Source organism: Canis lupus, chromosome 38 (genome assembly GCF_003254725.2).
Source record: "Canis lupus dingo isolate Sandy chromosome 38, ASM325472v2, whole genome shotgun sequence".
NCBI classification, from domain to species: Eukaryota; Metazoa; Chordata; class Mammalia; order Carnivora; family Canidae; genus Canis; species Canis lupus.
Window position 1 is genome coordinate 12313489 of NC_064280.1, and position 23621 is coordinate 12337109.

General features: G+C 38.0%; 1 protein-coding gene across 31 annotated transcripts in view; it reads right to left on the reverse strand.

Annotated features, from left to right (window-relative positions):
* Positions 1 to 505: 505 nt before the first annotated feature.
* The window catches only part of ESRRG (estrogen related receptor gamma), a 618648-nt gene continuing 595532 nt past the window's right edge, over positions 506 to 23621 (reverse strand). For all 31 annotated transcript variants that reach the window (XM_035711240.2, XM_049106943.1, XM_035711222.2 and 28 more), the window contains 2 exons: positions 17532 to 17801; positions 506 to 4747 (listed from right to left, as the gene is read on the reverse strand). In XM_035711240.2, coding sequence (XP_035567133.1) covers positions 4503 to 4747; positions 17532 to 17801 — 515 coding nt within the window. In that variant the 3' untranslated portion in view covers positions 506 to 4502. The remainder of the gene's footprint in view (positions 4748 to 17531; positions 17802 to 23621) is intronic.

Genomic DNA, 23621 nt, shown 5'->3' on the forward strand with positions numbered 1-23621 from the left:
GCCCCTGCGGACCCCCCCGACCCCCCCCCCCCCCTCCCCCAGGGAAATCCGGCCTGCGAAGCCTGCAGCCCGCTGCCGAGCTCGTGCAAGCCCTCGGCTTCCTTGCAGAGGGAGGGCAATAATAGGTATCTCGAGCAGGTTTTAATACGATCTTAAAATAGGGGGAAAGTTTTCTGTTATGACATTGACACAGAGGCGATGATTTTGAGTAATGCAGGATGATGTGGGGATGCTTTAAGTTTAAATAAGAGCTATATAAAGGCTTGTCAGAATGAATTCTAATGTGCCATGAGACACTTTGCATACTCTTAAATATGCAAAATGTCTCTCGGCACCCTCGAATTCATTCTGACAAGCCTTTATATAGCTCTTATTTAAACTCCTACTTTATTTTTAGGGAATAGGTACTCGGAGATACTGTCTGCGTGGAAGCAACAAAGGGCAGTGTTTATTGATTCGGGTCCTCAGTGGGCGGAACAAAAAGAAACACAATACAAAAGAGCAATCAAAAGTGGAAGCTTGTTTAATATTGCTCTACCATCATCCTGAAAGGCATAATAATTTGAGTTACACATCTGAACTGATTGGAGTTACAGAATCATATCTCCTTTTTGCATTTAACAATATATACAATATAAAATAAATACATTTACACAAATGGACATTTGCGGGAGCACACAGTATGGTACACATCACAAAAATATACAATTGATTGCTTTACAGATGTGAAGCCCATCTACAGCTATAGACATGGTTTTATTATTATTATTATTCTTTTTACTACTGGCTATAATGCAACTCCTGGATTATGATAAGCAGTTTAAATTTTTTTGTCCTTTTACGATCTTTGCACATAAGACTGCCATAAAATGTTTTCCTAGGCAGGTAAACAGAGACGCTTAAATAATTAAAATACAATCACCAACACCCATTTTCTCTTCTATAAGAAAAATAGCAGTTTTAAATATTTCATATCTTTTATGTTATCATTTAAATGCAAAATAGTGGAATAAATACAACAATCTGATCTGATTGAAACACAAGTGTAACTACAGGTAGTCACACGATCCTATTGCTTTAAATAAGAACAAACCTAAAAGAAGCAAAATAAAAATTTAAAATCATATGGCGAAAACATACACTTTTCTCACTTTCCAAAACTTCACATTAAGTAAATGGTCTTGCTTGAAACTCGAAAAAACTTACCTCGAGCGAGGTTTAATTAAGATGAGCATTTACCCTAAAGCCCGTGCAGTTCTTTTTTTAGATCTACGTTTTAAGTTGTGTTTCCTATTTGTGAGATCCTTGTTCTCGGTGATGCCAAGAGTCACTTAAACTGAAAACTAAAATTTGTACTTGATTCTTTGCACCCATCTCCATCTCAGGTTTTCAGTTGGTTGGCTCTGACTTCTGAAGCCCAAGTACTTTAATGTGATACAGTGAAAACAACGTATATATTGTATATATTTTACTTATATATAGTGTGGTTGGATAGTAGCAACTGAAACCCTGCACAAACTTTCTGGAAAATAATCTTTTTAAATACTTACATATATAAATAATCTTATAGAATCAGCACCTTTTTTTTTGTCCCAGGAGTTGTATTTTCTGTTGTTATTTTTAAAGGGATGTGCCAATTTCTGAACTCCTATCACAGCTATAAATTTCAAGTTATTGACCATCTGAATGAATTGCTAATGATGATTTATCTAGAATCACACTACAGTCACTTCTCTACTGAGAAACCACAATCTACGATATAGTCCCATATAGCTAATGATAGATACACAGTATTCCTAGCACGAGGCTGATGAAACATCAACCCAAGGTATTTTGTTTAAAGCACACAAAGTAGCAATAGTTTTGGAAACGTGTCCGCACCAAAAAGTTTTGCAACAACACAGAGCTAGTTAATAACAACATCTGAGAGATGATTGAGTGAAAGCCATATATATACAGCATTTAAAAATTAGACTTATCTATATTCTTGAAATATTCAAAGTTTTATTTCTAAGCTATACATTGGTATTCTATAATAAACCATTAGAGAAATTATTCCTTGTTTTGAAAATATTATTATGATTCTGATGTGTATCTGTTCATAATGAGTACTTGTTTGGAGTTTCAATCTCTTAATTATTATTAGGAAGAACCTTATTACTGGTAAGGAATAGAATATACTACTGTAGTCTCCTGAGGAAGTGTACATCCAATATTGTCTCTAATTCTACCCTGTGTCTAAAAGCACACACCACAAGAATCCAAACACCACAAGAAGAACAAGACAACAGTCTTTGAATGCAACATAAAATTCAGAAAAGCACAGCAAACATGAAACATTGAAAAGCTGAACTACATTTCTTTTGTTTGTTAGGATTACAATTTTAATTACATCTGTGTACATAGAATAAGACTGTTCACATAGTACAGAGAGCAGCTACTAACACTGGTCCATTGGTATAGCATTTGATGGAGGTTACTGTTTATTGGTTATTCAGCGACTGTAGATTTCGGGGGCATCTAATTGATTTCTTCATTAGATTACACCTCTTAACAGTCTGGAACCTGACTGACTTTCTTGCTGTGACAATACTGGTTGAGAAGCACACCTATTGGCTTAGCTCTTGGTAAAAACTGCAGATTAATTTAAACAAACATTCCTAAATGAATAAACTCATAAAGATTAGGTTTTAGAATTTGGTCAGGCGTCTGCTGTCTTTGATGATTTGTTTGTTTGTTTTTGTAGTTTTTTTTTTTTTCTCAAATTCTGGCGTTTGCCTTATTGCCTCTTAAATGAATACTGGCTCACAGCTCCTTCGGAGACAAGGTCTGTAACTTTGCAAACAGGCGGTATCTCATTCCTAACCACCATGGCAGCTAGAAATCATATGGCAACTGTGCCTCCCAGGTAGAGAGGCGCACTCCTGATCATTCTACGGATCTGTACTCCATGTGCAGTGCTTTACGTGCGTGACTACTCGGAGTCACTGTAGGTGTAATCTAATCCTTTGTGTTAGTGAACATTTAGGTAAACTGGAGCTCATGTTAAGAAATTGATGTTTGGGACCAGACTGGCACACAACATAAATTGCATCCGTGATAATATGCACCTTCCCTTCAACTATTGCTTGAGTAAGTTAAATTCCCATATTAATAAATGGCTGAAAAGTGGTAAAGCTGGTACAAAAAAATCTCCATTTGTAAGAAGAAACAAAACATTTTTTTTTTAAAAATCTTCCTTCAGGATTCATTTGTCCTTCATTATTGTTCATAAGTGTTCAAAGCCAGCACAAAATCGCAGTATTCTTATTTCTCTTTAGTATTGCATGAATGAATAAAGCTTAAACTATTCCCTGAAAAAGTTACATAGTAGCTAAACTAACAAATACCTGGAAGACTTGAAAAAACAATTAAGGAATCAAATGGCTGTAACTGATCTAGATGGAAAAGCAATGATAAGAAGCAGCCGATGCCACGTTGCTGAAGTTGTCTAATTAGAGGCTGCTCCTGTGAAATCTAATACTGCACTCAAGTCAATTGGTCTGTGTTGCGCTGTACTTTTAGGTACGTTGGTTCTCTCTCGCTTTGATTCCTTAGTCATTGGGGACGTTATGGTTCACAACAAGCTCACTGGTATCCATATCATGGATCTCCATCCTTTGGCAGGGCTGGCTTCCATCTCACTTCAGTTAGAGACCTCTTTTAAAAGTTCAGCAGCAGAAGGAAGGAAGGGAGGGGGGGGAGGAAAGAGGAAAGGAAAGGAGAGGAGAGGAGAGGAGAGGAGAGGAGAGGAGAGGAGAGGAGAGGAAAGGAGAGGAGAGGGGAGGAAAGGAGAGGAAAGGAGAGGAAGGAAGAAGGAAGGAAGGAAGAAAGGAAAGGAAGGAAGGAAGAATAGAAGGAAGGAAGGAAGGAAGAAGGAAGGAAGGAAGGAAGGAAGGAAGGAAGGAAGGAAGGAAGGAAGGAAGGAAGGAAGGGAAGGAAGAAAAAGGAAAAGAAGGAAGGAAGGAAGGAAGGAAGGAAGGAAAGGAAGGAAGAAAAAGGAAAGGAAGGACAGACAAGGCAAGGCAAGGCAAGGCAGGGGACAATTTCCTTACAACTAGAGAAACGTTCAGTTGAGCAGAAAGGGGAAGGTGGAGAAAAGGAAGGAGGCGAGGAGGAGGAGGAGAAGAGGGAAGGAAGGCAGTGGAGGAGAAAGGGAAGCGGTAGTGAAGGAAGCCACAGAATCAGGGAGAGGAGGACTCAGGGAGGGAGAAAAGAAAGCAATAAAGCGGCCGAGAAAGGAGGGAAGAAAGGCAGAAGGACGATGAGAAAAGGGAGAAAGAAACGCATCAGGAGGATTGGGAGGAATCTGGAAGCTGCTTCATAGTCTTGCTGCTAAATGATCAGTGCAGTCCGTTGATTTTTGATGTTGGTAACTAAACGCTAAGTTTCTTCGACATCGCTCTTGGGTTTAGTTTTCCCTTTTCCGGCGTGCAGGTTAGGAAGGCCCGGGAAGCCTGTAGTCAGACCTTGGCCTCCAGCATTTCCAAAAAAAGTTTGTGCATGGGGACTTTGCCTTCTAGTTTGATGTTGTAGAAGTGCTGCACCGCCTTGGTGGAGGTCTGCCTCAGGAGCGGCAGCGTCATCAGCATCTTGCCGGCCCTGCGCGGGTCCTCCATGTGCTGGCCCGCCTCGTAATCCTGCAGCGCCTCGTGCAACACATCCTGCAGCTTCTGAACAGCCTCCACGTCCTCTATGTGCATGGAGTCTGCGCGACAAAGCGGGAGACAGAACAGGGTCAGTAAGAACCAGAGCCCACTCGGGGGCACCTCGATATTATTCTCGGGCCTCTCTGGGCTCTCTAAGCCTTGTGATCTGCTCAGAGAAGTTTACGATTCCAAAAACCTCTATTTTTTTTTTTTTTTTCCTTTTTCTACATTGCCCTCCAGCAGGTGATTTCCACCATGGATTTCCAACACAGAAGTTACCCCCCCCCAAAAAAAATTCCGTTATTTCAAAGTGTGGGATTTTTGTTTTGTTTTGTTTTTCTTCTAAAATGGAACAATCAGAGACTTTCTTTTATCAGATCACAATCTCTGTTACTTTATTCATTATCTCATTCACCGTATTCATTATCCCATTCATGTGTTTATTCACTCAGCCAGCAATTATCAAAGGACGCCTATTAAAAGTATTATTCTGGTTCAGTCTGTTAAGCGTCTGCCTTCGGCTCAAGTCATGATCCTGGGGTCCTGGGATCGAATCCCAGGTAGGGTTCCGTGCTCAGTGGGGAGCCTGCTTCTCCCTTTGCCATCCCCCCACCCCATCCACCCCTGCTCCTGCTCTCTGGCTCATTCTCTGTCAAATAAATAAATAAATAAATAAATAATCTTAAAAAAATCTCTCCCCTTTAAAAAAATTTAAAAAATAAAAGCATTATTCTAAGTGGTGTGGAAGTAACATTGTCTAAAACTATGATCTTAAAAATAAAATAAAATAAAATTATGATCTTGCCCTCAGAAAGCCCTTATTTCCCAAAAGGAAACAAACAAACAAACAACAACTGATGACCAGGGTTTTAAGAATTCTGTATAAAGAAACCAAATCTAACACTACATTCAGGTGTAGACTATCCAAAAACCACAAAAAAATTGCTTATCCTTTCAAGGTTTTCAGTGTACTGTTAACAGTTCATTAAAGCATCCTCATCCAGTCTGCTTCTACTGAAAAACAAATGAAGTCTTTAGATTAACGAGTTCTGAAATATTTTTCACATTTGTGAAGGTGAACTTTGCCCTTAAGTGACTAATTTAAAAATCTAATTTGATCAAGCAAGGAAAGGGTTAACAGGGTTGCCACAATTATTCTTTTGAGAAATGTGAGATGTGGGGAAAAAGAAAAGTTACTGCTCTAGCTCTAAAACAGACACTTAATTATATACAAGTTTGAATCATTTAGCACGTTTTATTGATTCTGATGACAGTTTATCTGTTAATTACACATAATGGAGTCTTTGGGGGATTCTTCATGTTTAATAATTCTCCTTCTCTGAGAATGCAGAGCTCTAAGATATATGTAGTTAGCCTAATCTTTCCTATAATTCAAATATCAGGTCACATGTGCAAAAAGAGAGAGGAAATGTAATTTAAAATCAAGTGGCTAAACATATGGTAAAAAAAAAAAAAAAAAAATGGCAACGTAATTAGAAGGCTGACAGCCATAACCAGGAACCTGTTTAAAAGGTTTTTTTGCATTTTGTTGTTTTACATCGTTATTTTGAAATCATTTCAGCATATCCTTGGTAAACTGACCACTGTTTACACCAGGTAGTTAATGACACATTTCTCAAAAAGAGTTTTGAGTCACTTGGAATACGACTCTACTCCTGCCTGGTGGAGCCAAAAAGAATTCTTTCAGGTTGTTAAGGTCGACAGTGGTACCCTGGAGCGAAACTCGGGTCATTTCCCAACACAGAAGCTAGCCTGTCCCTATGGATTGTTTCTCCCCAGGCCTCTCTTCACTCCGGCTCCTTTCACACGACAATCTCATCCACTTCCCATGTGTCTTCTCATAGCAATAAGCACACGTCATTTCCAAAGATGTCTAAGGACTGGCAATGTTAGGGGAAACCTGTCATGGAGATGACAATGTGCACTGAACTTTTTTTTTTTTTTTTCTATTTTTCCTGTTAAATGCTGAAGGGGAAATGGTAGGCCCAGGCACACACTAACGGTGAGCATCCAGGTATTCAAAAAACTGACCTTGCACATAAGGAAAGGGAGAGAAGATGGACTTACCAAATATCCTGGGCCTCAAAGCACTCAAAGTGGAAAGAGGAATAAGTGGATGGGGAAAGAGGAATTGCATCTTTACAGACAATTTTAAACTACTTTCCCATCAAACCAAAGGGAAAATGGAATAAATATAATAAATAGACCATATATTAAACACCCGTTTCGGGTAAGGCCTCCGATATGCCCTTTCTGAACACTGCCTCATTTCATCTCCTGGCTGCCAGGAAGTCACCTGGCACCGGATGCATCAGAGTTATTAGGTTTAAGTCAGGTTTCTTTGTATCAAAATATGCTGCTAGAATGCATACCACTTGGCATTGTCATTTTTTAAAAAATGAGTTAAAATGATCTTCTGAGTCTATCTTATTCAACCTTCCATCTTCATCAAGAATCTTCTCTATATTCCTGGGGGTACCTGGGTGGCAGTCGAAGTGTCTGCCTTCAGCTCGGCTCAGGTTATGATCCCAGGGTCCCGGGATCAAGGCCCCACATGGGGCTCTCTGCTCTTCAAGGAGCCTGCTTCTCCCTCTGCCTGCTGCTATGCCTACTTGTACGCTCTCTTTCTCTCTGTGTCAAATAAATAACTAAAATCTTAGAAAGAAAAAAAAAAGAATCTTCTCTACATTGCTAATGAAGACATTTCCAGATATATGTAGAACATTCTATTTTATGAGATTGACCAATTATTAGAAATGTCCTCTTCAGATTTTTCCAAATCTGTCTACAACTTCCAGCCTTTGGTCCTGGTTCTAAATATTGGAAGGATACAGAATAAATGTCCTTCTTCTCCATGGCAGATCTTTAAACGCTTGAAGTGAGCTGCAGAGTCACCTCAGCCCCCACCCCAAGCCTTGCCTTCCCCACTACTCTTGCCCGGCAGGAGATATATTATAGGATGTCCCAGGAAATGAGGCGAGAACAAATAGCAGAGAGATATGCTCACAAACAGCAATTAAGACTTCAAACTATTCTTTAAAGGCTGTGATTTAGCTTGAGAGATTTAAAAATGATTTAATCAAATTACTATGATAATTTAACTTCCCATTTACAGAAAAGATTCTAACTCATTTTAGCTTTACCCATTCTCAGATCTGCTAATACTTTAAATGCAAACTCACTAAATCTGAACTATTTAATTAGACCATGATTCAGCTGGCAGACTGCTGAAGAAAATATTAATCTCCATTAGGGATCCTAGTTCAAGTTCTGGCTCTGTGGCTTTAATCTCTGTTTTGCTCTTTGGGCTACATTTATACATTTATGCCAGGCTCAAGAGAACTGGCATTAATTTATGTAATTATTTAGCTTTGGTTGTTGGAGCTGGTTTCTTTTTAACTTTATATTTTAAAGGAAATGGTCCCAGTATTTGTGCTAATGAAAACCAGTGAAACTTAATAATGGGAATCATAGGCTTATGAACTAAGTAGACACAGGGAGCCTATAACATTAAAAATACTGGGTGAGTGGTTAAAAACAAGGATGTCTGGGCCCAAGCCCAGATTTATTAATCAGAAAATTGTAGCTAGCTCCAAGCCATCATCTGTATTTTTAAAAATCTAGGTGCTTCTATGGCCAAGCCAGGGTTGCAAACAGCAAGAGAATTCTATTCCAGAAGAATCCAGACTTCAAAAGATAACCAGTGTTCGCATGAAGCCTATATTGTCACCCACATATTAAATTTCAGCACTTAATAATAAAATAGGACCCTAACATTAAATTCCAATATTTTATTCTGTGAAGTGGGATCCTAAAGGAACTTGTCTAGTTCGGATCATTTATTTTGGGAAGAGGGCTAAATATCCTCACACACCTACAGTTGCGAAATTCAGTGAGACTCAGAGCCACTGCAAAATATCTCATTTTTGTATTTTACCTGAAATAAAATATTGCCTTTTTCTGTGATAAATATTTTAACTATTGTGGGCATGAGCATAGCTACTCCTGAATGCCCAAATGTTAGGGAACTGTCTCTAGGACTTGTAGCTCATTCTTGACAATAGTTTCTCGATGGTGCCAAATCTTATTTTGAGGGTGGAACTGACAAAGCACATTCAGAGTCAAGTCTAGCACATAATATAAATCAACACTCAGAGGAACCCAGTGTTGATTTCTTTAGTGTTTATAAATTGCCTACATGAATAGGGGTAATAAGGGGTGAGCCGATGGGACTCTCCAATCACTAAAGGAATGAAATGCAACATGATAGAAAACACAGAGAAGTGAGCAAAAGTCTATTGTCTAGAAGATAATTTGATCTTAAAATTTTTATATGCAATATATAAGGAATCTAACAGAGCGATCCTCCTGGCTGCGATTGGCTGGGTACTGAGGAACTGCAAACTAGCTCTTGATTGACATAGATAGTTGACCCTGAATTTCCAAAAATGGTGTCAGTCATAAACTTTAGAAATAGGTAGACTAGGTTCTAGGAAGATGGCAGTGGTAGCAGCAAAATTATTTAATCTTTCCAAATCTGCACATAGAAAAAAGAACAACTAGATGCCCAAACTAAAAACTCATAGACAACACTTACAAACAAAACTAAGTGCCAAGGTATCCCCAACACACACGTGCACACACACACAATCAGGACTGTGTGTGTTCCTGGCTCTGTCCACTGAGAAGGCCTAGGAAGGATGGCCAAACCCAGGAATGCAATAATGAGCAATAATTAGATTCCAGGCTTCAGCAAGGAAATAGTTAAGATAAGTATGGAACATCTTATATTAGATTAAAGGGTACTATCTACAACTACTAAGCCATTCAGAAAGATTCCAGAAGACAACCTGAAGAGATTTCCGCTGACTGAAAATGGGACAATTTGATTTTCCAAAAGGATTATAATTGCAATTGACTGAAATCCACTGAATAGGATTGGGTGGCTGACTGGGTGGCTCAGTTGGTAAAGCATCTGACTCTTGATTTCAGCTTAGGCCACAATCTCAGGGTCAAGATCGAGATCCGTGTTGGGTTATGCACTGGCCATGGCGTCTGCTTAAGATTCTCCCTCTCCACCTCCCCCCATACCTGCTTCTTGAGCTCTCTCTCTCTCTCTAAAAAACAAAAAAAGAGGAATAAAGAAATCCACTGAATATGTTTACATACATTTGATTATAATCCATTTTTAAAAGATAGAACATCAATTCTTTATTTTGAAAACTGGTGAATAAAGGGAAAGAATCAAGCTCCTATATAAATTGCATCATCAATCATCAATAAGAGACATGAAGAAGCATCATTTTATATAAGTATCCAAATGACTGACTATATAGAAGAGATGAAAAAATCACAGATCATCATTTTGCAACCCCCAGCAATGAATGGATATAGGTAATGAGCATCAACAGTTGCATTCATCCTATAGACACAAAGGACACTGTGTGACTCCCAATGAACAGCACACCACATATAGGTGTCACAGGGATTGAAACTCAGTCTCTGGATCCAGTTGTCAATTTGCACAAAATGCAAAGGGCAAAGAAACATGACAAACTGCACCCAGACTATGCAATCTGTAAAGTCCAGACTGTGGGAAGCTGTGCAAACCAAATGCCCTGATTTCTTCAACAGAGAAATTATGAGAATATGAAAATGAAAGACGAATTTTTAGATTAAAAGAAGGTTACAAACTCCATTAATTTTTTTGTTTTGTTTTGGAAATGAGCAAGACTAAACTATCATATCTGAGGATACTTATTTAGTAGTAAAGCCATAATGGAACACAAGGAATGGATAAAAACCACAACAGGATAGTGGTTACTTTTGTGGGAAAGGAGGAAGGCTGAGATAGGGACAAGACACATAGTGGGGTTTCTGGGATATCTCACAAATTTTTATTTCCCATCCTTGCTCATGGGAATGATGCAAAATGGCTCCAAAGATATCCAGGTAGTCCGTTCTGTGAACTTGAATGTCACATTGTATGGCAAAGTAGACTCTGTAGCTGTAAAGATCTGCTATGGGAGATTATCCTAGGTTATCCAGGAGGGTCTTCAATGAAGTCAAAAGTGTCCTTATGGAAGAGAGGCAAAGGAGGAAGGTGGCAATGTTACCACTGAAGTATGATGCTACACTGCTGCCTTGGAGATAGTGGCAGGTGCCCTAAGTCAAGCAACGCAGGGAATATCACTCTAGAAGCTGGAAAAGGCAGGGAAAGAGGTCTTCCCTTAGAGTCTCCAGAAGGATAGCTACCCAGTCTATATCTAGTCTTTAATCTTGTAAAAATGGTTATGGACTTCTGATCTCCAGCACAGTAAGAGAATAAATAAGTACTGTTTAAAGTTACCAAGTTGCGGCAATTTGTTGGAGCGGCCTTAGAAAACTAATACATTCATTAAGTTATACATTTAGGGGAGGTTGGGGTGTGTGTGTGTGTGTTTAATCTATGTTTTATTTCATCTTAAAATGGTGAGAGGCAGAGATGGAGAGAGGGGTAGTGAGAAACTTCCAATGGAAGTTTCACTTCTAGAAAGTAGTGAGTTAAGCAGAATTCTGAGCAAGCTGGTAGAAACACTTGGCAGAACTGCCAAGGAAGCTGTTCACATACCAACTGGGAGGTTGGATCAAAAGACTTCTCAGGACTTTCCTAATGCAGAAAAATGAGAATTCTCATGTTGGAGAAGCAATAACAATTCTTATTTTGTGCTTAACCATGGCGAGAACAGAACTGATTTTACAGCTTTGCATGGAGAGACATGCATTTTTGGGAGAGACCTGCCTTTCTCATTTCTTGCCCTGGTTCCAACATTTATACTAGCCCCGCAAATCATTCTTCTACTGTATTTATATTAGGTGTTGAACCACAGATCCATAGCTCATAGTTTCTTTCCTCCAGGCTTCCCTCTCATAAATCCCAAATTATTGTTATCATTATTCTGTTTACCCTGCATAATTGGAGTTCCCTATTAAGACTCTTTTATTTCCCTCCAACTACTCAAGTCCCCTCCCTCCTTCCAATATCTAACACTTATCTAGGAGCTTTCTATTCTAACTCCTTCTACGGAAGTGATTAAGACAATTATACTCAGTAAATGAATGTTGAAGGGCGCCTGCCTGGGTGGCTCAGTTGGTTGAGTGTTCGACTTTTGATTTTGGCTCAGGTCATGATCTCAGGGTCCTGAGATAGAGCCCCCACCCCCACCCCATTGGTCTTTGGTCAGTGGAGCTCCCTGCTCAGCAGGGAGTCTGCTTCCTCCTCCTTCCTCTCCCTCTGCCCTTCCACCACTCCTCCTTGCTCTCTTTCCTCCCCCTCCAAACACAATCTTAAAAAAAAAAAGGTGAATGTTGATAGCAACTTGGGTGGTAAATATTTTGATTTTTCCCAATATCATAAATGATCTGTACCATGCTAATGACCTTTTTGCAAGGGATTAGTCATTATCTTAAGATCTATAAATGAAAATAATGTTATATTATGTCATTCCCTAGAAGTAAAGCAATTATAGAGTATTTATATACTTAATATCCATCCAGTTGGAAGCACAGAGACACTTGCAGCAAATACTTCTTACACTTTGTCAAGGCATAGTAATCATTTAATATGATAAGAAACATTAAAAACCCAGTTATTTCTTACATAAAAATTTGAGATACCATTATATATATGAAATAAAACCACCACCTACTTCAATTCAAATATCATCTTAAGCAAAATTAATCTAAACAGTGATGGCAGATTTGAGCAAAAAATAAAGAAAAATAGACTAGGATATGGAAAAATCTCATTTTGATTTCACAGAGAGTATTAATTATGGTTTGACATGGGAAAAAGTTAAATATAAATATCTACCTGCCACAAAAGACCCACCCATACTTATTTTTTATTAAATCCTATAAAGGTAGTAAACATTTGTCTCCAAATCTTTTTTGTCACTTTGAAGAGTGTTTTGTTTTTTTCTAAAGATTTTATTTATTTATTTATTTATTTATTTATTTATTTATTTATTCAGACAGAGAGAGAGAGAGAGAAAGAGGCAGAGACACAGGCAGAGGGAAAAGCAGGCTCCATGAAACGAGCTTGATGCAGGACTGGATCCCGGGTCCCCAGGATCACGCACGCCCTGGGCTGAGGGCGGCACTAAACCACAAAACCACCTAGGCTGCCCTGAAGAGTGGTTTTATACTACTGTAACTACAAGAAGACAGCAAGATAAAGTGAGTGCAAAATTCTAAACTAAATTAAAAGTACTAATTTAGATTAGCAGATGTAAAGTGGCATTGGCTAGTTTTCTGTGTTGATCCTTTTATAGACATGCTATATACTTATTTGTGGAATAGAAATAGCTTATTGATAGACAGAGACAGAGGGCCCAACCCTCTGCTTTATAGTGGCCACACATCTTATCAGCTTGCTTCAGTTACCAGTAAAACTTCTATTGGATATGTCTCATGTCTACCTCACAGGCACATTGCGGAAATCAAATGAGAGTCCCAGCAAAAGCTAAAAAAAAAAAAAAAAAAAAAAAAAAGTCTACAGAAAGATTCTAAAAAAAAAAAAAAAAAAGATTATCTCTTGATCAATATCTAAAACTATGTTTAGAATATCAAACCAGCAAATTTAGTCAAAGTTTCAATACAATTATGGTTGAGGGCCCAGGAGATACTCAGGGACTGAAGAGGTTTTTCCACTTTTCCACTAATTGTTCAGATCCATGAAGATGTTAATATTTCTATGTTACAAATTCAGCAAAAATATACACATCACCACACACAAAATAGATGACCAAACTCACTGCCTTCACTTAAAAGTAACTGACATAAAAATTTTAGGAGATACTGTGTAATTCACTTGCCTCATTTTACAGACAAGAAAACAGTTATGTGATTAAAGCATGCATTCGCAAAGAAAGTGAAATTTGGAATTACGAAGTAGGGGGAATCTCTCTTTTTTGGTAAAAACAAATACATACGCACATAGTACATAAGCAGGTACATAACATATTCATGATACTAATATTTCACTGGGGACTTATTAAGAAAAAAATATCTAGAAAGGCTACCGCAAGGGAGTGATAACGAAAAAAGACCAAAAAAACACAAGGCCAAACTTCCATAACTAAAGATGGTCCTCATTCCAGTCTCCTACGGTAATCATAAACTTTCTATTCCTTGAAATTGTATCACAATTCTACACACCAAACATTTGTCCTCAAGAACAAAATACTGTCAAGATGTGGTTAATAATTACTTATAGTTTGAAACTGATGACCAAGATATTACTTGCAGCTTAATATCAACAGATTCTAGAAGTATGGTGTAGAAATAAAAAGAAAAGTCAGCTTTAAGTACATAGATTCTGTTTATTCTTGAATGGGTTGGGCTCACAGGGCTCCAGGATGGGGGCAGGGCCAGCGACACCACTAGGGCTGTGGGTGGCAGCTATGAAGCTGGAGGGTTGTGATCTGAGCAAAAGAGAAAGACCAGGCTACAAGTAATTCTTACTCTTAAGCTGCTTTAGTTTTCCACTGTATAAAAATGAGTATATTTCCTTGGGGCCAGTGATAATAGTTTCAAACAAAGTCTTAAATGTAAGAATCAAAAAAACCAAACAAACAAACAAACAAACTGAGAGAATAGAATCATGTGATCTAATCTTACCCAACATGCAAGGAGTAATATTTCACTAAACTTTCTAATCAAGACATAAAATTAATTATAGATGCATAAAAGTCTCCAAATGGAAAGAATTCTAGAGACAAGTCTGTAATTTCTTGGTGTACTGATAAGATAACTGGGGCCTAACAATTACAATGCTAAAATTGTGACTTAGGTTTTTCTTTTTAAATTCAATTGCACGGAGATCTATCAGGTAGGCAATAATTGCCTAAGAGATAGATGGCGCTCAAAAGTAAGAAAGTACATAGTTTAAGTGAGCCTGAGAGTTTTTTACCTTCAAAAATAATTGAGGCAATTATTTAGGGTTTCCAAATATTTGAATGTGAGAATGACAGTATCAGTTTATAATATATTGGGTTTTTTTGTTTTTTTTTTTTTTTTGCCCTTTCCCTCAAGAGAGGGAAAGTACTTCCAGTGGTGTTGCTGGTGCTGTAACCCTAAATTCACATATGCCAGAAACAGAGCTACAAAAATATATGAAAGCTATTATCAAGAAGACAATTCCCTGTTTCCTGAGCATAAGCACAATATTTATAGTTATTGAATAGAGACAGATGTTTAAAATAAGCTGAAATTTAGATTAATGAGACATGGGCTGTTAACACCTATAGCCATAAAGGGAATGCTAAGAAATCTATAAAAATAACACTAAAATAGGATTTTTTTTTTCACAAAAACTCACTTAGGTTCATCTGAAATTTCTAAATACTAAAAGAAAATCCATGACCTTTTTACGGAATCTTTGAAAACATTTTTCATATTGATGTATTTTTAAACAGTTTAAGAATCACTGGATCTAAGGAAGAATGAATCTACAACTTCATTGCTGTCATCCAAGTAATGGTCAAAAAATGGAATAAAATAGTATCGTATTGACAGTATGAAAAAATACATTTTCTGAGTAGTTTATCCCATGCTAAAATGGTGGGAGGCTTTGGGGGTTGGGTGCATGAAAGAAGGGTCATATTTATACAACACAAGGAAGGTGGCATAATTTAGATTATCAATACCATCCTTACTCTTTTCTCCTTTATTATGGACTCTGATTCAATTTGTCTTGGTATTGAGAAGCTGAAAAAAAAAAATTTACAAGCACTTCCAGAGAAACTTCATGACATGGAGAAATTTCCTGAGAGAAATTAATGTGACTCACTACCAGTGTAAGAGAAAAAAGAGAGAAGGCCTGTTAACTATTTCTGGCTTTAAACAAGCAAAGCAAACTAACGAGTTCTTTAAAGACTTCCTAATCACCAGTCATTGCTCTAAAGTAGGTCACTTCCTCCTTCTAACAGCAGAGTCTGTGGGATTCGAATATTTACATATCAAAACATTAATGATTTTACTTCCAAACAACAGACGGAAGTGCTGCTACTAATTAATTCAGGTATCTAAATTACAATCCATTGCCATAAAGTATACATCTGACACCTAAAATGGTAAGATTTTAGCAATTTTGATAAAATTTTAGCGCTGCTCAGCACTCAGGATTAGTTAATAATTTAAAGAAGCAGTACGTAGTATGAAAGATAGAAAACATGCCTGCTGTATTTTAAAAATAACCAAGTGCATGTTTTCAGTTGGAATCACTATATGACTACCAAACAGAAATCCTTCCCAAAACCATTGCTGCAAAATTTTTCATCTGATTATGAGAGATGCTATAATGTGATGTCCATGCAGACTAATAATAAATTCTCGGAAAATTTCTCTCCCATCTCCCGCTTTGGTCTTCTGGAGAGCCAGACAAGGGGTATCTGAGATGTTTGCATCAACAGTGCCACTTGTCATAAAGAATCCTATGTTACAGTTTCACAGTGGGGGGTAGGAAAAGAGAGGTGAACGAATGGTGTGGTAAGCAATTAAAAGTGTGCAATGCTAAACTCCATTATGAAGACAAATAGGAAAGTACAACTTCATTGTTGAAAACAATTTCCCTCCTCTCAGTCCAAGGATTCATGCATCAATATTGTAGATGAACTGTTAATTACAAAATCAATTAAAAATTATTTCTAAAAACAGTCACGCGTTCCCGGCTCTCATGGGGGCAATTTGGGCAGAAGGGTCTCATCTCACTAGGACCGCGCCAAATCACAAAGTCGTCATCCACAAGTAAGCAAAAGCAATCTGGTTTTTCATTTTTCAGCGCGGCTGAGCCCAGCCTGAGATTGATCGTCACATATGGCCCCAGAAAACAAACTGTCAATACCTTGAATGCTGCAGAATTTGAACAAATAGCCGTCCGCCCATTCAAGCCACTCATTGCATCCCATTTAACAGATTTTATTGACAGTTTCCTTCTTGTAATTAAAGGGAAAACTACTGGCCAGCAACCAAGATAAAGTTCAAAGATAGGGTCAAAACAAAAGCAGATGGAGGGGCACGGTGTGACTGTCAATGGTACATAGCATCAGAGCATGTTATTGACACGCAGGTATCTAAAGATCGGCACGTCATTAAGGAGGGATCTATCCTGAACTATATGCAAATGCTAAAAGAGACTTAAGACCACAATAAAGCATTAGGAGAGGCACAAAGGGAAAAGCAACAAAGCAGCAACGATTTTTTACTTATCAGAGGTTGCTATTTTAGTACATTTTGGTTCAAATGTAAAGACTGCTTATCCCATAATTCTTAACCCTTACTGCATAGGTGGTACCTTTCAGAGAAACATTCCAACAGGAGTTGACTTCTAAGGAATTTGAGAATACACGAAAACAGAGTATTCTCTGATACCTCAAATTAAAACCAATACTGCATATGTTTTTTTTTTGCTAATTGCAAAATATGCATTTATGGGGTGGGGGGGATGGCTTCTGTGTATCCATAGCGCACACTTATTTTCACTTGTGCCTACAAGACAACGGAGGTAATTTTGTCCTGAGAGTGTCTATTACACTACAAGTTAGGAAACGCACAGATTGGGGGGAAAAGTTTCACCGCTTTCAATAAGTAAATCTAATAAAAATAATTCAAGTGGACTTTTCCTATCCCTAACTCTTCACTAGAAAGCTGTAATGACTGTAATTTTGCTGCCTCGTACGGAATTTACAAGTGGGTTTTAGCAAATCCGTGCAGGAGGAGTGGAGGGAAGGGTAAAACTAAAATGTGAAAAAAATGTAACAATGACCATGTCAATATGCCAACCTGAATTAGCAAGAGCTATTGCTTTGAGGGTGACAAATTCTTCTTTCTCCAGCTTCATGCTCTTGTATTTCTTTACCAGCTGCAGGATAGCATTATTTAGGTCAAGAAGGCCTGCTAATTTGGACTGGTCTTCATCCATTATATAATCATCGGCATAGACAAGTTCATCCTCGAATGAAAGAGATCGGTATACGACACCAAGGATCAAAATTTCCATCCAAGCACTCTGCAGAAGGCTCATCTGGTCCGCCAGGGACAGCGTGGAGAAGCCTGCATGGGAAGATGGGCAGATCAAGTTACTTTAAAGCCCTAATTTCATAATGCAACATTAGTTTCATATGGTAGTCGGCTTCTGCATCAGTGCTCGAAATTATGCTGAGCTTTGATCAGATGCTCTTAAATTTTCCCCTGATCACTTTGCGAATGCCAGAGTAAAAGTCACAAACCAGCTCAACTTGTTGGTGTTCTTTTTTTTTATATAGGCTTTATGGACACAACTGAGGTGACTATACCAGAAAAGTAGGTTTGTTTGTTTCATTTCAGATGAAAAGAGTATATAGTCTTTTAAATATAACCGATTTCTGGCTGAAGTTTTTATAAATGTCTTCAGAAAGTCAGATTTTCATCCGCTTCATCTGTAGAAACTACTACTGATAAACAACATAAAAGTAATAAATAAATAAATAAATAAATACATACATACATAAATACATAAATAAACAAACAAATAAATAAATAAGCTCCCAAACAAAGGAAAACAAACAGTGTAGGCTCACACTGTAGAGTGCAATTTGGAAACATTTCTCTGTAATAGTCAGATGCTCAGTGAATAATAAGTACTCATATACCCAAAGGGCCTTCCTAAGTGAATATTTTGCACCCACTGATATATAATATGAATTCCTCTTAAAATGGTGCTTATTGGTATAAAAGAGAGTAGAATACTTGGCAGCCTGGCCTCTTCACCAAATTGAAAAGCCACAGTTTATTGTTCTTATTAAGATCCAGTTATTTAAAAAGTTAAATATGGAGGCAATAGGGTTCCATGGGTAGGATGTAGGCAGAGCCAGGTCCTCAGTTTAAATATTGGCCCCACTTAGCTATTGCTTCCTTCATCATGAGCAAGACAATTTATTTACACCTCAATTTTTGTCTTGGGAAAATACAAACTAACACCCAGCAAAATGCTAATTTATAATATGCATTCATTAAATGTAGCTATGTTAAATATTATTTTTATCTGAAATAGCTGGGTGACTGTTTCTTCACTAACAATCTGGTTTGAATTCACACATAACACATATACAAGCTTTAAGTTCCTTCTGAGCTTAAGAAAACATGCAAAAAAATGAAAAAGAAAGTGTGGTTCAACAAGCAAAGACGAAGTAGTACGATTTAACCTAGGTAGGAGTAAAAATATTTATTTATATCTCAGAGGAACTCGGTCTGGATCCTAAACGGAAGTTTTAGTGAAGATACCTGACGATCAGCCACGTACTTTTTCCAAGAGTCCTAGAACATAAACATTCCTTCAATCTTCACTTTGATTTCCAAGGTAACGCCCAGGGATCCCAAGGGTGAGCAACCACCCCTATGGTTATTGAGGACAACAGTACCATGATTTAAGATCCTGCCACCAATAATTCTATAGGAGGAGAAAATTTTAATGATGCAACTTATGAGATCTATTTTCACTCCTTCTCTAGACCCTACTACCCAAATCATAAATATCCACTGCCGCCCAATCTTCCTAGGCTCCTGCTTATGGTCATTCCTTTCGTCTCATTTTCATTCATATCAGATTGTTCACGTTTCACGTAATATTAGAAACTACTGTACAACCAGGAAAAGGAAATGATTTCCTGCCTTGTTGGTGAAAATGGTGGTTTCCCATTTGGCACCATGAACTGAAGTGTTTAATAAAATCATCAAGAGGGATTAGTCCAGCTTTTATTAAAGCGGGGATCTTAAGGCATGTGTAAAAAGCATTTATTTCATTGTTTATCAAGCCATTTACATATTACATGACGCATCTTGTTTTGAATTGGCTGTGTCAATCTTTTTTTCTCTTTTTCCATTCTATTCCTTTTTTTTTTTTTTTTTTTTTTGGTCATTGCATTCCGGGGTTAAATAAATTCCCTATCAGAATTAGAGATAGAACACTTGGTAACATTTTAAACAGACAGTTCAACGAGAAAAATAGTGATCCAGTCTAAGTAGGTTAGGCTCCATTTGCTTCGGATCTTGAGAATGTTATACTAATGACAAACAAACCAACATTGCTCCTTTTTCTATCCCCATCCCCAAGAAAAAAAAAGACGTAGTGCAAATCCAAATATCCTACTCAAGAAAAGGGAATAGTAAGGATTTGTTTTGTAAATGAATTAGATGCAGAAAGACATGAATGATCCTCTAGAAAGTTATGAGCCAAAAGGGATGAGTATTTTCCCTTTGCCTTAGTTTTCTTGTTCCCTTTCATGCTCCCAAGCAGCAGTTTTTCTGCAGCAGCAGATGGACAGAGCATGTAGCCCGGAGCACCTTCCTGTGACAGCCCTATTCTCCCTCCCAGACACTGCTGTTAGTAAATAGATTTACACATTCTCCAATCTCCACACATCTTTCTGCCGAATAATTAAAAGCAGGATGATTAGTTTATTGAGTGGAAGGAGGAACTTTTTTATTGAGGTCCATCCACGATTTTATCAGGGCCAGCACTTTTACGGTTGTCAGGAGGATGCAGGCATCCAATTTTTCTTATCTGCCTGATTAATACAAACGCTGTTTCAGGACGCATTAATTAACAGATACAAATCTACGTTCTCATGGAAGGATCAATACGGAGAAGAAAAGAGGCATCAATGTGAATTTAGTGCTGATGATGGAGAAGGCACGCTATCGACAGTTACGTGGACGGAAACTTTAAAGTTGCACAGGGGCCCTTTTGTCCCTGTGATTTACAAATTAACAATTTTCAGCCATAACAATGTTTCACACATTTCTTTGGGGTTTAATTAAGCAAAAAAAAAAAACAATAAAATTTCATTTTTTTTAGGTTGATCCTGCAATTTGTTGGCTCTTTGTCAATGGCTCTGTGTATGTGTGTGTGTATCTTTCCTGTAAACCTAACTTTTTCCTTTCACTTCTTAATGAAATCAAAGGAAAAAGGTCAAAAAAATTTCTCTCTCTCTCTCTCTCACTCTCTCTCTCTCTTTGGTCAGGGAGGATGGGGATATAGATATAGCACAAAAGGTTTGACAAGTTTGCTTGCTTGATAGCCTCAAATCTGTTTCAGCTGATTAAAGGAAGTGTAATTTGGCAAAACGATAGGAAAAGGGGACAATCCATGCTTTACGGAATGTAAATAAAAGTCTGGACTTTTATCTCTTCTCGCTCTAGAAATAACTGAATCGCAACACTTTTAACCCTTTCCTACCACACCTCTGCAATCTGGAAGCTGATACAAAGAGCCCTCCTGCCCAAATGCCTGGGTGCCAGTGAAACAGCCTTGCTATGAGATTCTTGTGCTCACCTGGTCACCAAGGAAGCTGAATACATAATAGAGCTTACATTTTAATTCCACAAACTTCTTTTACCTGCTCTTAGAAGGTGCTCACTATACTTTACAGACATAACCGACCTGCATAATATAACATTTCTACCAGTGGACCTGAGCAAAAGTACAAAAACCTAAATGGCCAAGATCTAAATAAATTGAGTTTAACATATTTCCTAAAAAAACACTATTGCCCTATGGGTGTACGTGTGCTTGTATCCAAATGATAATTATTTGTGTGCACTTTTACCGGGCATTTAGTGGTGTTTTACAGCCATCGGGCTATGAGTGAGAGGTTCTCATCACCTATAACATTTAGCTACCTTTGGAGAGAAACCTCTCTCCCAAGTGAAATAAAATACACTTTGCAGCCGTGTCGCTCGAACTTCATGTTTTGTGCATCCTGGAATCTTAATCTTTGGTGTGTGACAGGTTATAGTTTTAAAGGTTCCGCCGTATTACAGCTTTTTAAAATACACTGATACCACTGCACATTTTTTTTTTCTTCCTCCCCAGCTATGGCCCATTCCATGCATATCGCTGACAACCCTGATCTCACTTCATCTCTGTCCTGGAGTCAGTGCCATTTAACGTATCTCAGGCATTTTGCTAGCAGAATGACTCTCTACCTTGACCCGCCGTTAAATAGCAGGTTTATCTGCAATCCAGTGTGCTCCAAATAAACCAGATGACAGTTGGGAATAACATCATTTGGAAGGATTGAAAAGCTGCTCAAGAGGCAGGTACCCCTGAAGTCACAGGCTTGAAGAAAGTATGTTTTGTGCCAACCCTCTTGCCTTCTTCCACTAGAAACTTCGGAGGCTGACAGTGGTGCCACGGGCACTTGTCAAGCACTTTTTTTTTTTTATTTTTTTTTTTAGCCTGGCAAACTGATGCACTTTGCAGTCAACTTACAGAAAAGGCTAAGCATTCTAAAGTGTGAAGGGCAAAAAATATCTGACGGCTAGTCTTCAAAAATACACTTTCATTTCAGAAAGCATAAATGTTTATTTCCCGAACGGAGCGTTGCCAGAAAGAGGCTGCAGTGCAGGCATTTGGGTTTAACCCCTGCTGGGCATTTTTTTTTTTTTTTCTCCTCAGCTGCTTCCTTGAAACACAGCAAGCGTTGTAAATCTTCAGGGTGTCTGTTAATATCAGCTAATCATGGCATTGATTTGCCCGCTCACCGTTTTTGAATTGCAGTTTCTCTCTTCCACAAAAAATTGACAGTTTTCAACAAATAGCATATCATGCTAGAATTGTAATTATGCCATAATGACTCACAGAGAGGGCCAACGAAATTCATTGAGAGAAGCTGGGCGAGCACTGTGGCATTAGCTAGACTCTTCCTCTCCCATACAAATAAACCTAATGTTTCCAGGAACGAGGAGAGAAAAGAATCACCATGGCACTAAGGTTTGGTCTTAGCTTCCAACGGATCCACAGATGCATAACCCCCTTGTTTGAGAGCAACTTTATTTTTAACTTTTAACTTTATTTTAAGCCAGTTTGCCAGACATACCATTTGTTGTACGAGTCACAAAACACACAGCACATAGTGTGTGTGTATATATAATAGATAAAATTAATATATATCTATAAACATATAAAGATCTATTTTCTATTTTGCTTTTTAGAGCGATGGACTTTAGGGGCTGGCACTCATTAGGGGCTATAGTTAAGCAACTACAGATGGTCAAGTGCCAAAGCAGAAGCTGCAATATTCACCTGGTGCTGTCAGAAACATGTCATTGAAAACTTTTCTCTATAATGGATGATAAATATGATCTATTATGTTAGTACATAAGCATGAGAAACGATACCGCCAATATTGGAATCTTTCTTTTAGGCTGATCATAAACCAGATTTCAGTAATTCAGACTCAATCTCAATTAGTTTGGGTAAAAGACAAGAATAACTGACAAAAATGAGATAGCTCCCTTCCTTCTTGTTTTTTTTTTTTTTAAAGATCTTATTTATTTATTCATGAGAGATACAGAGAGAGGCAGAGACACAGGCAGAGGAAGAAGCAGGCTATCTGTGGGGAGCCTGATGTGGGACTCGATCCCAGATCCCCGGGATCGTGACCTGAGCTGAAGGCAGACGCTCAACCACTGAGCCACCCAGGTACCCCTAGCTCCCCTTCTTGTAATTTGATCATATTTTAACATTTGTTGATCCCATGATAAATCTGTTTCTTGACCTCTGTTCTTATACTTCAGGTAGGATTCACAGAGATTTTATGAAACCACTATTATTTTAAAATAGTGGTTTCATAGGACAAATGGGAAAATCTGAAAGAACTCCAGTTCAAAAATTCTATGTGGCAAACTTGACCACCATCCATAAAACTTAGCAAACAGACTAGGCAGTGGTGACAAATTAGAGGATAGAATAGAATCACAAAGTCAGCATCTATGAATCCAAGACAGAATGATCACTGTTAACTGAGTTTACAGGTGCAGTTGGCCACTAACCACTCATTCTGATTATGGGAATAGCCAGATAAATTTTCAATTAGCCCACTCATGGGCACC